Source organism: Vigna angularis, chromosome 8, assembly GCF_016808095.1.
Source record: "Vigna angularis cultivar LongXiaoDou No.4 chromosome 8, ASM1680809v1, whole genome shotgun sequence".
NCBI classification, from domain to species: domain Eukaryota; kingdom Viridiplantae; phylum Streptophyta; class Magnoliopsida; order Fabales; family Fabaceae; genus Vigna; species Vigna angularis.
Window position 1 is genome coordinate 4,036,056 of NC_068977.1, and position 14,998 is coordinate 4,051,053.

The 14,998-nt window shown below is 37.6% G+C and overlaps 1 protein-coding gene across 1 annotated transcript; it reads right to left on the minus strand.

Moving 5' to 3' along the window:
* Positions 1-11,101: 11,101 nt before the first annotated feature.
* Positions 11,102-12,501, minus strand: LOC108345209 (pentatricopeptide repeat-containing protein At1g80270, mitochondrial). Its single transcript, XM_017583788.2, is given in 1 exon segment — positions 11,102-12,501. A coding segment is annotated over 1 exon segment (1,056 nt). The 5' UTR covers positions 12,322-12,501; the 3' UTR covers positions 11,102-11,265.
* Positions 12,502-14,998: the final 2,497 nt, after the last annotated feature.

Genomic DNA, 14,998 nt, shown 5'->3' on the forward strand with positions numbered 1-14,998 from the left:
GTCTACCTCGCTCAACTTCAATAATTTCTCCGGTTCGACCATCCTTCTCCCCATTGTTGGATCGCCCTTAACGACCACCCTTTCACCGGCATGCTTGAACGCCATGGTTGAGTCCCGCCAATTGAGTGTGATTTCTCCAAGCTTGGCCAGCCATTCGACCCCTAAGATCATGTCAACCCCTCCTAACTCGAAAAGATAAAATCTCTCTTCGATTTCAACGCCTCCCATACCTACTTTCACCTTTGGACAGCATCCTCGGGTTCCCTTCTTATGGTCGTCTCCCAAGCTCACCTGGTAGGGTAGGGTGTCCTCCTGATCGAGCTTCAACTCTTCCACCAACCGCTTACTTACGAAATTATGACTGGCACCGCTGTCAACCAGTACTGAGACGTTTTTGCCCTTGACTCTGCCCTGCAGCTTTAGCGTCTTTGCTTGCGTCAGCCCTCCAGCAGAAAATGCGGAAAGCTCCATGTAGGGGCCCTCCGTGTCGGCCTCGATCCCCTCCGTATCTTCTTCTTCATCTTCGGCGAGCAGCATCACTCTCAAACTCTTTTCCGGGCACTGATGACCCGGACTGAAAGGCCCGCCACAGCAGAAACATCTCCCCTCCTCTCTCCGTTTTAATTGCGAAAGTTTCGCCCCCGGTGGTCTCCTCCGCCGAACCCGCCCCTTCTCTCCGATTCATTCCTCGTCGCTCCCTCCGGTCACGCCGTCCCCACACTCTCGGTCGTAACGGCCCTCCCCGACATGCTCCGTGGCGTCTCGGCTCTTGCCACCACTGCTCCTCCGTTGGTGGATCGCCCCCATGACGGAGGGTTCTTGGCCCCAGACCACCCCAGCAAACCCAATCCCCGCAGCGCCTCCTCCACGCCGCGCGCAATTCTTACCGCCGTCATCAGATCACGAGGGTCATGGGGCCTCAACTGACACCTCAACTCCTCGCGCAATCCCGCCAGAAAGTAACCCAGCAACTGCTTATCGGAAAACTCCTTTGTTTGTCCGGCTATTGCTTCAAACTCCCTTACGTACTCCTCTACAGTGGACGTTTGTCTGATCGCCGCCATCCTTTCAAAAATTCCGCCAGGGTGCCAACTCTCGAAGCGGATTAACAGCGCCTCCTTGAGGCCCTCTCAAGTTCTGTTACTCGCCTTATCCTTCCAAAACCAGAACCAATATCCGGCGCTTCCCTCCATGCTAATGTGTGCCAATTCCACCTTCTCCTCCTATGCTACCTTTTGAATCTCGAAAAATTTCTCCCCCCTGTTGATCCAATTCAAGGGGTCGGTACTCTCGAAAATGGGTAATTCCACCCGTCGTCTCTAATTGGGTAAGCTCCCCAATCTCTCCCCCTCACCATTTATGTCCCCCTGATCAGCGCGTTGGTTTCCACCATTATGGTTTACTCACCCTTCACTTCCATCGGAGCCCTCCTCGGTATGTTTGTTGCGCACCCCTATCACTCTTATCAGTTCTTGAATGTCCTTGCGCATGGCCAGAGATTCCTGTCGATTCGCCACTGATTCCGCTTTCATCCCATCCACCGCCATCTCGATGTGCTCCAGTCGCCCCTTAACAACGTTCATCCTTCCTTCCATCGCACCCTCTCTCCTCCGCACAGATCCGGTAGGTCGGACCACTTTGTTAGGGATTCTGAAAGGAATTCCTAACCAGCTCTATCTCTACTCAAACACCACAGTCGAGAATTGGAAAAGAAAGAAGAGTATGATTGGTATTCACAACAAACGAATCAAGATTACACTGTATCTTAGGAGCTTAACCTCCTTCACCTCGTGCCAAGACCGGTCTACACATACAAACTACTCAACAACCAACTAAAACACTAAGGGTCCTATTATATAGGCCCTTTTCCCGCCCCCTCACTTAACTGATTAGCAGTTAACTAGTTAGGTGTTTAAGTGTTCTATTTCCCCTTCCTCCTCTCATAGACTCTCCACGTCCTAACACATAATCTCTCTCACCAAATTCTAGCTTCTTGTTCGACTCTAACCACTGAAAGAGCTACAGCTCCAATAAAGAAAACATTAAAGCATAAAGTATTATATTGAAAAACCAAAAACTTACAAAAGGTTATTATACATTATCAACGTCAATTAAACAGATACCATAGTTATTACCACAACAAAGAACACATTAATGGAACAAAACACTCCGTGCAAAACATTGCCTATTTAATATCAACTGAAGGAAAAAATGTGCCACTAAAAACATTTGCAACTCATCAATATGCCAGGCAAAACACAACTACTACCCAGTCCTAATTGTAGTTATAAAATCCTGGACAGTATGGAGCAGCAAACTACAAAAGTTCTAGATAAGTTCAAGAAATTATACAAATTATGTTACCGGTATGCTCAATTCTAAGTAACCAATGAATCCATGCCAATAATACTTTTATCTGAATAGTTTCATCAATATCTGAACTATATGAGATGAAATGAGTGTTTCAAACTATTATCCACTAATGTGAGTTTTGAGAAAAAGAATCCTCCTGTTGATTGTATGGAAATATTAGGCCTTGTAGACTAACATCCCTTCTTTTCTAACGTTATTCTGCTGGAAATGGTTAGTGTTTCAGATTTAATAATACATATGTAGTAGCTACTGATGTCGGCATATGTGTTTCAAAGAAGTTTGAATCCTACAGTTGCAAATAAGACTCTTTTCCCATTCCAAATCTTGACCAAACCTATCTGTTGACACATTCCATGCTCGCAACCTGTTTTAGCACAATCCATCATTCCATTTTGGGTTTCTGTACACACATTCTGATTAATTGAATTCTGGTTTTGGAATACTTGCTGGAAATTTCGCTTTTCTGTACGAGGTGTCTAGTTAGGTTCTCCAAATTTGGTTGTTGTATCTATGAGATCTGTTTTAGAATAAATGGAGACTTTATTGCTTTAGTTTTTGCCTGATATTAATTTTCACTGAGGGTAAATGCACTTAATCTGATTTACAATTTTGAACAAGGTTTCCTTAAATTATTGAAACTGCTTGGAATTGTAACTTGGTTATGATTCAGAAAGTATTGAGTATTACTTTTCCACAAAACCCATGAGTATTTGGTTTCTCTCAAGATCTCAAACTCGTTTTAAATACTAGAAGGAATCCTAGGGTGATTTTCCAAATAATTATTCTTATAGTTTAAACATCATCGTACAGAACTTCAAAACTAAAATAGTATGATTATGCCACATATTCACCCACCATGAATAGGCCACAAAATATTGCAACTATCGCTCTAAACTAATTGTCCCACTAAGACTCGACCTTGTGACCCTGATTTTGATACCAATTATTGAATTGAGTACTTACTACAAAGCCAAATGTTATAGTTTATAGTTAGAATGAAATGCTCTCTAATTAAGTGTGTGGCAGCTTGAGCCATAATTGAATTACGATTCGACCCACCTGTACTTTCCCATGAAGCAATTGATGCACCTTGTAAGATAAAATTTAGTTGTTATGATTCACAGCCCAAAAAAAGATTGGTGACCTACGTTTATGGTGTTTTCCTGGTTTCAATACTATATGCAGTAGATAATGTGCATAAGCAGGATGAAGAGGATGCCTATCGTAGTTAACAGGAACTTACAAAAAAATGCAGTAGCAGCATGCGAGATCGTCGGGATGATTTCCATAATGAGCTTATAGATCTACAACAATAATTTATGGACAATGATGGCTAATGCCATATGGTTACTAATTAACAGGATATGTAATATTTAACATATATAGATACATGGGTGTGCACATGAGATTGACTCCAAGATCAGATGATAGCACTGCGTTCAATTAAAATTAAATTCCCAGAAATACTTCCACCAAGATATTCACATACCTTTAGACATTTAAATCACCTCTATCATTTTTTCATTGATGAGTGTTACAGCAATATCTAATCGTGTCCTAACTGTCCATATCTTATGCTTTCTTTCAAGACTTCACAATCCTATCAACGTAGTGATTTATACCACCCCCTCTCTTCCTCCAACATTCAGTACCATAATACACTAAAACTTGATATTGAGCTTGGTATCTACTTTGTGTTCACAACGTGTGTAGGTTCTTTAAAGAACTATTCAAAATTAAAAATATTTATAAAGTACGTCTGGAAATATCAGAAAAGGGTTGGTAGCAGAAAACATAGGGATGTAAGAAAAAGATTTGCAATCTGTCACAACACAAGGGTATAAACAGGGAAAGATCAGCAGAATGGGTGGAAAATGTCAAGCAATAAACTTGAAACGCCAATGGCAACCTAAATTTGTAAGAAAAATATTTGAAACGTTTAACTGGATAAATCAACGGCGTATAAAAGCTTCACTAATTTACCTGGAGAGCCCTCCGATACATTTTACGCCTCCGAAGATTGCGCACAGCCAACATGATCTCCTTCCGACCTAGTTATTTCCCTTGTTCGACCCACTTATCGAGAGCAGAATCAACCGACAAACCATGAGCTTTTCCAATTTCCTTGAATAGTTCCAATTGAGTCTGTCTACCTGGTGATTGTTTCTTGGTTGGACCAGTCTCATCATCAGATAACTCTAGCTCATCATGTAGTTTTTCACTCTCCTCGGCGCCATCAGAAAAGTCCGCGTCAGATTCATCATTACTCCCACCCTTCAGCTCACCATCATCCTCTTTCGTACTGCTAGCTCCGGCTTGCGAGGAAAGCCCGCGCCAGTCCAAAGCAAAATTCAGGGAAGCAATGTCCGTGGAGCAAAACACATCAGCTAACAGAAACCTACCATAGGAGATGTCAAGATACTGGTGTATACCACGCTCGTTTTCAAGACAAGTGGTAGGCACTAAATTGACACAAGGAGCACGGGTAGCTCCCGCATTAAGCCTTTGGCTCCTACCACAGTAAAAAAACAAGCATAAACTAATCAGAAGCAGATAAAAAAAAACACAAAAATAAAATCAACGGTTTGGGAGAATCATTAGCCTAATCGCGATGAGAACCCTAGTTCACAAAAATTGATACAATCAGGCAGTGTGTAGTAGGATTAAACATTAATCATAAGATGGTGGAGAAGAAATGAGAGTTGGTTTTTTGAGAATCTATGTCTGAACGAAAGATAGTGAGTTGGTTGGTTACCTGAGACGAAGTGAAGCTCGACGGAGTGACCACATGGTAAGAACAGAGTGAAAGAGGAAGCTTGAGAAATGGAATGAGGCTTAAACCCTAGTTAGAAAACCTTGTCTTTTTATATCACCTCGGCACCCGAGGTGATATAAAAAGAGAGGGTTTTCTAACTAGGGTTTAAGCCTCATTCCATTTCTCAAGCATCCTCTTTCACTCTGTTCTTACCATGTGGTCACTCCGTCGAGCTTCACTTCGTCTCAGGTAACCAACCAACTCACTATCTTTCGTTCAGACACAGATTCTCAAAAAATCAACTCTCATTTCTTCTCCACCATCTTATGATTAATGTTTAATCCTACTACACACTACCTAATTGTATCAATTTTTGTGAACTAGGGTTCCCACCGCGATTAGGCTAATGATTCTCCCAAACCGTTGATTTTATTTTTGTGTTTTTTTATCTGCTTCTGATTAGTTTATGCTTGTTTTTTATTGTGGTAGGTGCCAAAGACTTAATGCAGGAGCTACCCGTGCTCCTTGTGTCAATTCAGTGACTACCACTTGTCTTGAAAACGAGCGTGGTATACACCAGTCTCGTTACATCTCCTACGGTAGATTTCTGTCAATTGATATGTTTTGCTCCACGGACCTTGCTTCCCTGAATTTTGCTGTTGACTGGCGCGGGATTTCCTCGCAAGCCGGTGCTAGCAGCACGAAAGAGGATGATGGTGAGCTGGAGGGTGAGAGTAATGATGAATCTGACGCGGACTTGTCTGATGGGGATGAGGAGAGTGAAAAACTACATGATGAGCTGGAGTTATCTGATGATGAGACTGGTCCAAGCAAGAAACAATCACCAGGTACACAGACTCAATTGGAACTATTCAAGGAAATTGTAAAAGCTCATGGTTTGTCAGTTGATTCTGCTCTCGATAAGTGGGTCGAACAAGGGAAAGAACTAGGTCGGAAGAAGATCATGTTGGCTATGCGCAATCTTCGGAGGCGTAAAATGTATCGTAGGGCTCTCCAGGTAAATTAGTGAAGCTTTTATATGCCATCAATTTATCCAGTTAAACGTTTCGAATATTTTTCTTACAAATTTAGGTTGTCGTTGGCATTTCAAGTTTATTACTTGACATTTTCCACCCATTCTGCTTATCTTTCCCTGTTTATACCCCCGTGATGTGACAGATTGCAAATCTTTTTCTTACATCCCTATGTTTTCTGCTACCAACCCTTCTCTGATATTTCCAGACGGACTTTATAAATATTTTTAATTTTGAATAGTTCTTTAAAGAACCTACACACGTTGTGAACACAAAGTAGATACCAAGCTCAATATCAAGTTTTAGTGTATTATGGTACTGAATGTTGGAGGAAGAGTTGGGGTGGTATAAATCACTACGTTGATAGGACTGTGAAGTCTTGCAAGAAAGCATAGGATATGGACAGTTAGGACACGATTAGATATTGTTGTAACACTCATCAATGAAAAAATGATAAAGGTGATTTAAATGTCTAAAGGTCTGTGAATATCTTGGTGGAAGTATTTCTGGGAATTTAATTTTAATTGAACGCAGTGCTATCATCTAATCTTGGAGTCAATCTCATGTGCACACCCATGTATCTATATATGTTAAATATTACATATCCTGTTAATTAGTAACCTTGTGCCATTAGACATCATTGTCCATAAATTACTGTTATAGATCTATAATCTCATTATGGAAATCATCCCAACGATCTCCCATGCTGCTATTACATTTTTTTTGTAAGTTCCTGTTAACTACGATAGGCATCCTCTTCATCCTGCTTATGCACATTATCTACTGCATATAGTATTGAAACCAGGAAAACACCATAAACGTAGGTCACCAATCTTTTTTTGGGCTGTGAATCTTAACAACTAAATCTTATCTTACAAGGTGCATCAAATTCTTCATGGGAAAGTACAGGTGGGTCGAATCGTAATTGAATCATGGCTCAAGCTGCCACACACTTAATTAGAGAGCATTTCATTCTAACTATAAACTATAACATTTGGCTTTGTAGTAAGTACTCAATTCAATAATTGGTATCAAAATCAAGGTCACAAGGTCGATTCTTAGTGGGACAATTGTTTTATAGCGATAGTTGCAATATTTTGTGGCCTATTCATGGTGGTTGAATATGTGGCATAATCATACTATTTTAGTTTTGAAGTTCTGTACGATGATGTTTAAACTATGAGAATAATTATTTGGAAAATCACCCTAGGATTCCTTCTAGTATTTAAAACGAGTTTGAGATCTTGAGAGAAACCAAATACTCATGGGTTTTGTGGAAAAGTAATACTCAATACTTTCTTAATCATAACCAAGTTACAATTCTAAGCAGTTTCAATAATTTGAGGAAACCTTGTTCAAAATTGTAAATCAGATTAAGTGCATTTACCCTCAACGAAAATGAATATCAGGCAAAAACTAAAGCAATAAAGTCTCCATTTATTCTAAAATAGATCTCATAGATACAACAACTAAATTTGGAGCAACTAACTAGACACCTCGTACAGAAAAGCGAAATTTCCAGCAAGTATTCCAAAACCAGAATTCAATTAATCAGAAGGTGTGTACAGAAACCCAAAATGGAATGATGGACTGTGCTAAAACAGGTTGCGAGCATAGAATGTGTCTACAGATAGGTTTGGTCAAGATTTGGAATGGGAAAAGAGTCTTATTTGCAACTGTAGGATTCAAACTTCTCTGAAACACATATGCCGACATCAGTAGCTACTACATATGTATTATTAAATCTGAAACACTAACCATTTCCAGCAGAATAACATTAGAAAAGGGATGTTAGTCTACAAGGCCTAATATTTCCATACAATCAGCAGAGGATTCTTTTTCTCAAAACTCACATTAGTGGATAATAGTTTGAAAAACTCATTTCATCTCATATAGTTCAGATATTGATGAAACTATTCAGATAAAAGTATTATTGGCATGGATTCATTGGTTACTTAGAATTGAGCATACCGATAACATAATTTGTATAATTTCTTGAACTTATCTAGAACTTTTGTAGTTTGTTGCTCCATGAAGGACTTGGATTTTCCACTTACAACATTTACTTGTAACCAGTTGTTGCTTTTGTACAAGTTGGACAAGAAGAAAATAGCTGATGTGTTACTACTGATGGAAGAAGAGAATGTCAAACCTTGTATCTTTACTTACAGAAGGAGCTGAAGGAGTGCGAACGACAACAATTGAGGAAAAGCGAGCGTCCCAGACATTTAGAAGTAACAAAGACACACCGGAAAACATCTACACCGAAACAAAGAGGATACCAATCGTAGTTAACGGAAACTGACAAAAAACGTGCAGTAGCAGGATGGCTGATCATGGGAATGATTTTCATAATGAGATTATAGATCTACAACAGTAATTTATGGACAATGCTGGCCAATGCCACAAGGTTACTAATTAACCGGATATATAATATTTAACATACATAAATACATGGGTGTGCACATGCGAGCAGAAAAAATAATATCCTTTTCCCATTATATGAGATTGACTACAAGATCAGATGATAACACTGCATTCAATTAAAATTAAATTTCCAAAAATACTTCCACTACGAGATTCATAAACCTTTAGACATTTAAATCACCTCTATCATTTTCTCTTTGATGAGTGTCACAGCAATATCTAATTTTGTCCTAACTTTCCATATCCTATGCTTTCTTGCAAAACTTCACAATCCTATTAACGTACTGATTTATACCACCCCAACTTTTCCTCCAGCATTCACTACAATAATACGCTAAAACTTGGTATCTACTTTGTGTTCACAAAGTGTATAGGTTCTTTAAAGAAATATTTAAAATTAAAAATATTTATAAAGTTTGTCTGGAAATATCATAAAATGGTTGGTAGCAGAATACATAGGGAGATGTAAGAAAAAGATTTGCTAACTGTCACAACACAAGAGTGTAAACAAGGAAACTCGATGGAAAATGTCAAGCAATAAACTTGAAACGCCAACGGCAACCTAAATTTGTAAGAAAAATATTCGAAACGTTTAGCTGGATAAATTGATGGCATATAAAAGTTTCACTAATTTACCTAGAAAGCCCTCCCATACATTTTACCCTTCCGAAGATTGCACACGGCCAACATGATCTCCTCCCGACCTAGTTCTTTCCCTTGTTGGACCCACTTATCGAAAGCAGAATCAACTGAGAAACCATGAGCTTTTACAATTTCCTTGAATAGTTCCGATTGAGACGGTCTATTTGGTGATTGTTTCTTGGTTGGACCAGTCTCATCATCAGATAAATCTAGTTTTTCACTCTCCTCGTCCCCGTCAGAAAAGTCCGCGTCAGATTCATCATTACTCCCACCCTCCAGCTCACCATCATCCTCTTTCGTACTGCTAGCTCCGGCTTGCGAGGAAAGCCCGCGCCAGTCCACAGCAAAATTCAGGAAAGCAATGTCCGTGGAGCAAAACACATCAGCTAACAGAAACCTACCGTAGGAGATGTCAAGATACTGGTGTATACCACGCTCGTTTTCAAGACAAGTGGTAGGCACTAAATTGACACAAGGAGCACGGTAGCTCCCGCATTAAGCCTTTGGCTCCTACCACAGTAAAAAAACAAGCATAAACTAATCAGATTGTTATGCAAAAACAAAAATAAAAGCAACAGTTCGGTAGAATCATTAGCCTAAAGGCACTAAGAAACCTAGTTCACAAAAATTGATACAATCAGGCAGTGCGCAAAAGGATTAAACTTTAATCATAAGATGGTGGAGACGAAAGGAGAGTTGGTGTTGAATGTAATTTAGAGAATCTGTGTCTGAATGAAAGAGACTGAGTTTTGGTTACCTGAGACAGAGAAAAGCTCGTCGGAGGGTCCACATCATAAGAACAGAGCCCAGGAGAAAGCGAGAGAAATTATAATTTTTTTTGTAACGGGAAGCTATGTTTTTATATGTTTAAAATTTGTTAAATTATACTTTTGAAATAAATTTTTTTCGAATTATTTATTATATGATTTTGTGAAATGATATGTTTATATGTATATATAAAATTGTTTTTAATTTTTATAATTTTTTTAATTTGAGTTATTGTATTAATGAAATTAAAAACATATAACTGAAATACAAAATTTTTTTATTCAATTTAACCAATTACACGTATTGACACACAAAGAAATTGAAATTAAACAAAAAATATTACAAATATATAAATATTTACACAATTTTTCTTTCCTAGTTTTTATTTTCAACTTCTAATATTTAATAAATTAAATTTTGAAAATTAACAATTTAAATAAATTGAAAACTATACGAAGTTAAAAAACATGAAAAAAAATTCTAACATATAAATACATATCTTCTCCGTACGAAAACTTATAATTTCCTTATTTTTCCTTTTTTTATTTTAATAAAATTCAAAATAAAGATAAAAATAAAAAATCAAAGAATTCGATTCTCAAAAGCCAAATTATAATTGATATTTTGGTTAACACTAAAAAAAAGTCAAAATTCGATTCCCAACAAACTGTAAAACCAAATTCTAAACTAAAATAAAAAGTGTGCTATGCAAATATAGTGCACAGTATATTATACAGGTAATTTTAAAATTAATGTGTTAACCGGAGACGTATTCACAGGCAGTTTAATGTTTTTCTCTTTCTCTGATAATTTTGTTAAGTGTTGTTTCACATTATTTGACTATTTAAAGTCATGATTGCACTACATAAAATTCACCAAAATGAATCGTATATGATAGCAGAAAGCTTATAACAATTGACTAAAATTTCTTGGCCGAAAAATATCATGTTTGAATATGCTAATATTAAACATTTTTTTGGTTTCGACTAGATACTATAAATGGTATTACGAAAAGCATTTACCTACTGTCATGCTATCCTATGTGTAAAAAGATTGTAGCGTCTAATTAAAAAAGAAAGCTTCACAACCAATGGACGATATAGAATCATAAAACCAGGACCTAAGTATTAATATATGCTGATAGCAGTATAAGACAAAACATTCAAACTTGGATTATGCAATCTGCAATTCAACTAACTAACAATATAATAGTTGCATTGAAAGAGTAGAAACAACTGTCAGAGAATACCAAATGTACCAATTTTCTCAATCAAGTAAATCGGAAAGTGCATTTTTCTTAAATGCGTCAACTTGAACCAACCGGTTAGCCACTAATTTGTTGCGAAATATGTTATCAGTTTTCATCCTCTCTCTAATACCATAAGCTGGAACCTTGGCGTTTATATACGCCTGTATCAGAGCTTCGAACTGACTTATTCGAGATGTATAACCAGAATTTCTCATTGCATGAAAAATCTTCTCCGAGTTGTGGACGTCACCCCTTTTTGCATACTGCCATAAAACAGCCATATAGGTGCTAAACATTGGTTGCACATTATACCGATGGATTGCCTTCAGCAATATAGAGTCTGCCTTTTCAACTTCACCTGCTTGGATATACAGTTTCACAAGTGCATTCCAGGTCAAAGGGCCTATATTGGTCCCGCTATCTGCCATTCACTTAACAAGATCCTTACCCTTCTTTAGCATATTATTATTTGCATAAACCATCAGAAGAACTGAGTAGTTCTTGGAATTAAGTTTCCATTTCTTTGACGCCCTCTCAAAAATTGATTCAGCTTCATCAATTTTCTTTAACTTTCCCCAAGCTTCAACTGCAGCAAGGCAGTCATCAATCCCAGCCTTTGATTCACAAACCTTCCAAATTCTCTCCACTTCATCGGCCTTTCCCAGATTTGCATAAAGACGAATTAATGTTGCACATTGCCACCGATTTTCTTTCAAGTTTTCACCTTCTATCTCCTTCAGTACAGTTTCAGCCTTTTCATTAAGCCCAGCTGAGGTGTAATGTTTAGCCAAGAGTGCCTGAATTTGGATGTCTGGCTCAATCCCTTCCACCTTCATTGTCTCCAGTACTTGCTCCATTCCAGCAATATCATTAGACTGGCCCTTCACGTCTAATAAGATTCTGTAAGTAAAGATACAAGGTTTGACATTCTCTTTTTCTATCAGTAGTAACACATCAGCTATTTTCTTCTTGTCCAACTTCTTGTACAAAAGCAGCAACTGGTTACAAGTAAATGTTGTAAGTGGAAAATCCAAGTCCTTCATTTTGTTGAATATTCTCTCAGCTGCCATCATATTGTTCTGACCAGCACAGTTAGCCAGCAGCGTTCGGTATAATAGCTCACCTCTAAAAGATTATGGAACACTCTCAATGTATTTCTCTGCCTTTTGAAGGCCACGTAACTTGGCAATCAAATCGAGTTTAGAAACAAAATCTCTCTCACCAAATTCAAGCTTCTTGTTCGACTCTAACCACTGAAAGAACTACAGCTCCAATAAAGAAAACATTAAAGCATAAAGCATTATATTGAAAAACCAGAAACTTAAAAAAGGTTATTATACATTATCAACGTCAATTCGTAAATTAAACAGATACCATAGTTATTACCACAACAAAGAACACATTAATGGAACAAAACACTCCGTGCAAAACATTGCCTATTTAATATCAACTGAAGGAAAAAATGTGCCACTAAAAACATTTGCAACTCATCAATATGCCAGGCAAAACACAACTACTACCCAGTCCTAATCGTAGTTATAAAATCCTGGAAAGTATGGAGCAGCAAACTACAAAAGTTCTAGATAAGTTCAAGAAATTATACAAATTATGTTACCGGTATGCTCAATTCTAAGTAACCAATGAATCCATGCCAATAATACTTTTATCTGAATAGTTTCATCAATATCTACATTATATGAGATGAAATGAGTTTTTCAAACTATTATCCACTAATGTGAGTTTTGAGAAAAAGAATCCTCCTGCTGATTGTATGGAAATATTAGGCCTTGTAGACTAACATTCCTTTTCTAACGTTATTCTGTTGGAAATTATTAGTGTTTCAGATTTAATAATACATATGCAGTAGCTATTGATGTCGGCATATGTGTTTCAGAGAAGTTTGAATCCTACAGTTGCAAATAAGACTCTTTTCCCATTCCAAATCTTGACCAAACCTATCTGTAGACACATTCCATGCTCGCAACCTGTTTTAGCACAGTCCATCATTCCATTTTGGGTTTCTGTACACACCTTCTGATTAATTGAATTCTGGTTTTGGAATACTTGCTGGAAATTTCGGATTTTCGGTACGAGGTGTCTAGTTAGTTGCTCCAAATTTGGTTGCTGTATCTATGAGATCTGTTTTAGAATAAATGGAGACTTTATTGCTTTAGTTTTTGCCTGATATTAATTTTCGCTGAGGGTAAATGCACTTAATCTGATTTACAATTTTGAACAAGGTTTCCTCAAATTATTGAAACTGCTTGGAATTGTAACTTGGTTATGATTCAGAAAGTATTGAGTATTACTTTTCCACAAAACCCATGAGTATTTGGTTTCTCTCAAGATCTCAAACTCGTTTTAAATACTAGAAGGAATCCTAGGGTGATTTTCCAAATAATTATTCTCATAGTTTAAACATCATCGTACAGAACTTCAAAACTAAAATAGTATGATTATGCCACATATTCACCCACCATGAATAGGCCACAAAATATTGCAACTATCGCTCTAAAACAATTGTCCCACTAAGAATCGACCTTGTGACCTTGATTTTGATACCAATTATTGAATTGAGTACTTACTACAAAGCCAAATGTTATAGTTTATAGTTAGAATGAAATGCTCTCTAATTAAGTGTGTGGCAGCTTGAGCCATGATTCAATTACGATTCGACCCACCTGTACTTCCCCATGAAGCAATTGATGCACCTTGTAAGATAAGATTTAAGTTGTTAAGATTCACAGCCCAAAAAAAGATTGGTGACCTACGTTTATGGTGTTTTCCTGGTTTCAATACTATATGCAGTAGATAATGTGCGTAAGCAGGATGAAGAGGATGCCTATCGTAGTTACCAGGAACTTACAAAAAAAATGCACTAGCAGCATGGGAGATCGTCGGGATGATTTCCATAATGAGATTATAGATATACAACAGTAATTTATGGACAATGCTGGCTAATGCCACAAGGTTACTAATTAACAGGATATGTAATATTTAACATATATAGATACATGGGTGTGCACATGAGATTGTGTTAGGGATTCGGGAAGGAATTCCTAACAAGCTCTCTCTCTATCTCAAACACAACAATCAAGAACTTGTAAAGAAGGAATATTATGAATGGTATTCACAACAATGAATCAAGAATACACTGTATCTTAGGAGCTTAACCTCCTCCACCTGGTGCTAAGATCGGTCAACACATACAATTAACAGGATATGTAATATTTAACATATATAGATACATGGGTGTGCACATGAGATTGACTCCAAGATCAGATGATAGCACTGCGTTCAATTAAAATTAAATTCCCAAAAATACTTCCACCAAGATATTCACAGACCTTTAGACATTTAAATCACCTCTATCATTTTTTTCATTGATGAGTGTTACAGCAATATCTAATTGTGTCCTAATTGTCCATATCCTATGCTTTCTTGCAAGACTTCACAGTCCTATCAACGTAACGATTTATACCACCCCAACTCTTCCTCCAACATTCAGTACCATAATACACTAAAACTTGATATTGAGCTTTGTTAGGACTTAGAGAGTATAGGAAAGGAGAAAAGGGAAACAGAACACTTAACTGTTAATCAGTTAAGTGAGGGGGCGGGAAAAGGCCTATATATTAGGACACTTTATTGTTTCAGTTAGCCAGTTGTGTAGTTTGTATGTGTTGACCGGTCTTAGCACCAGGTGGAGGAGGTTAAGCTCCTAAGATACAGTGTATTCTTGATTCATTG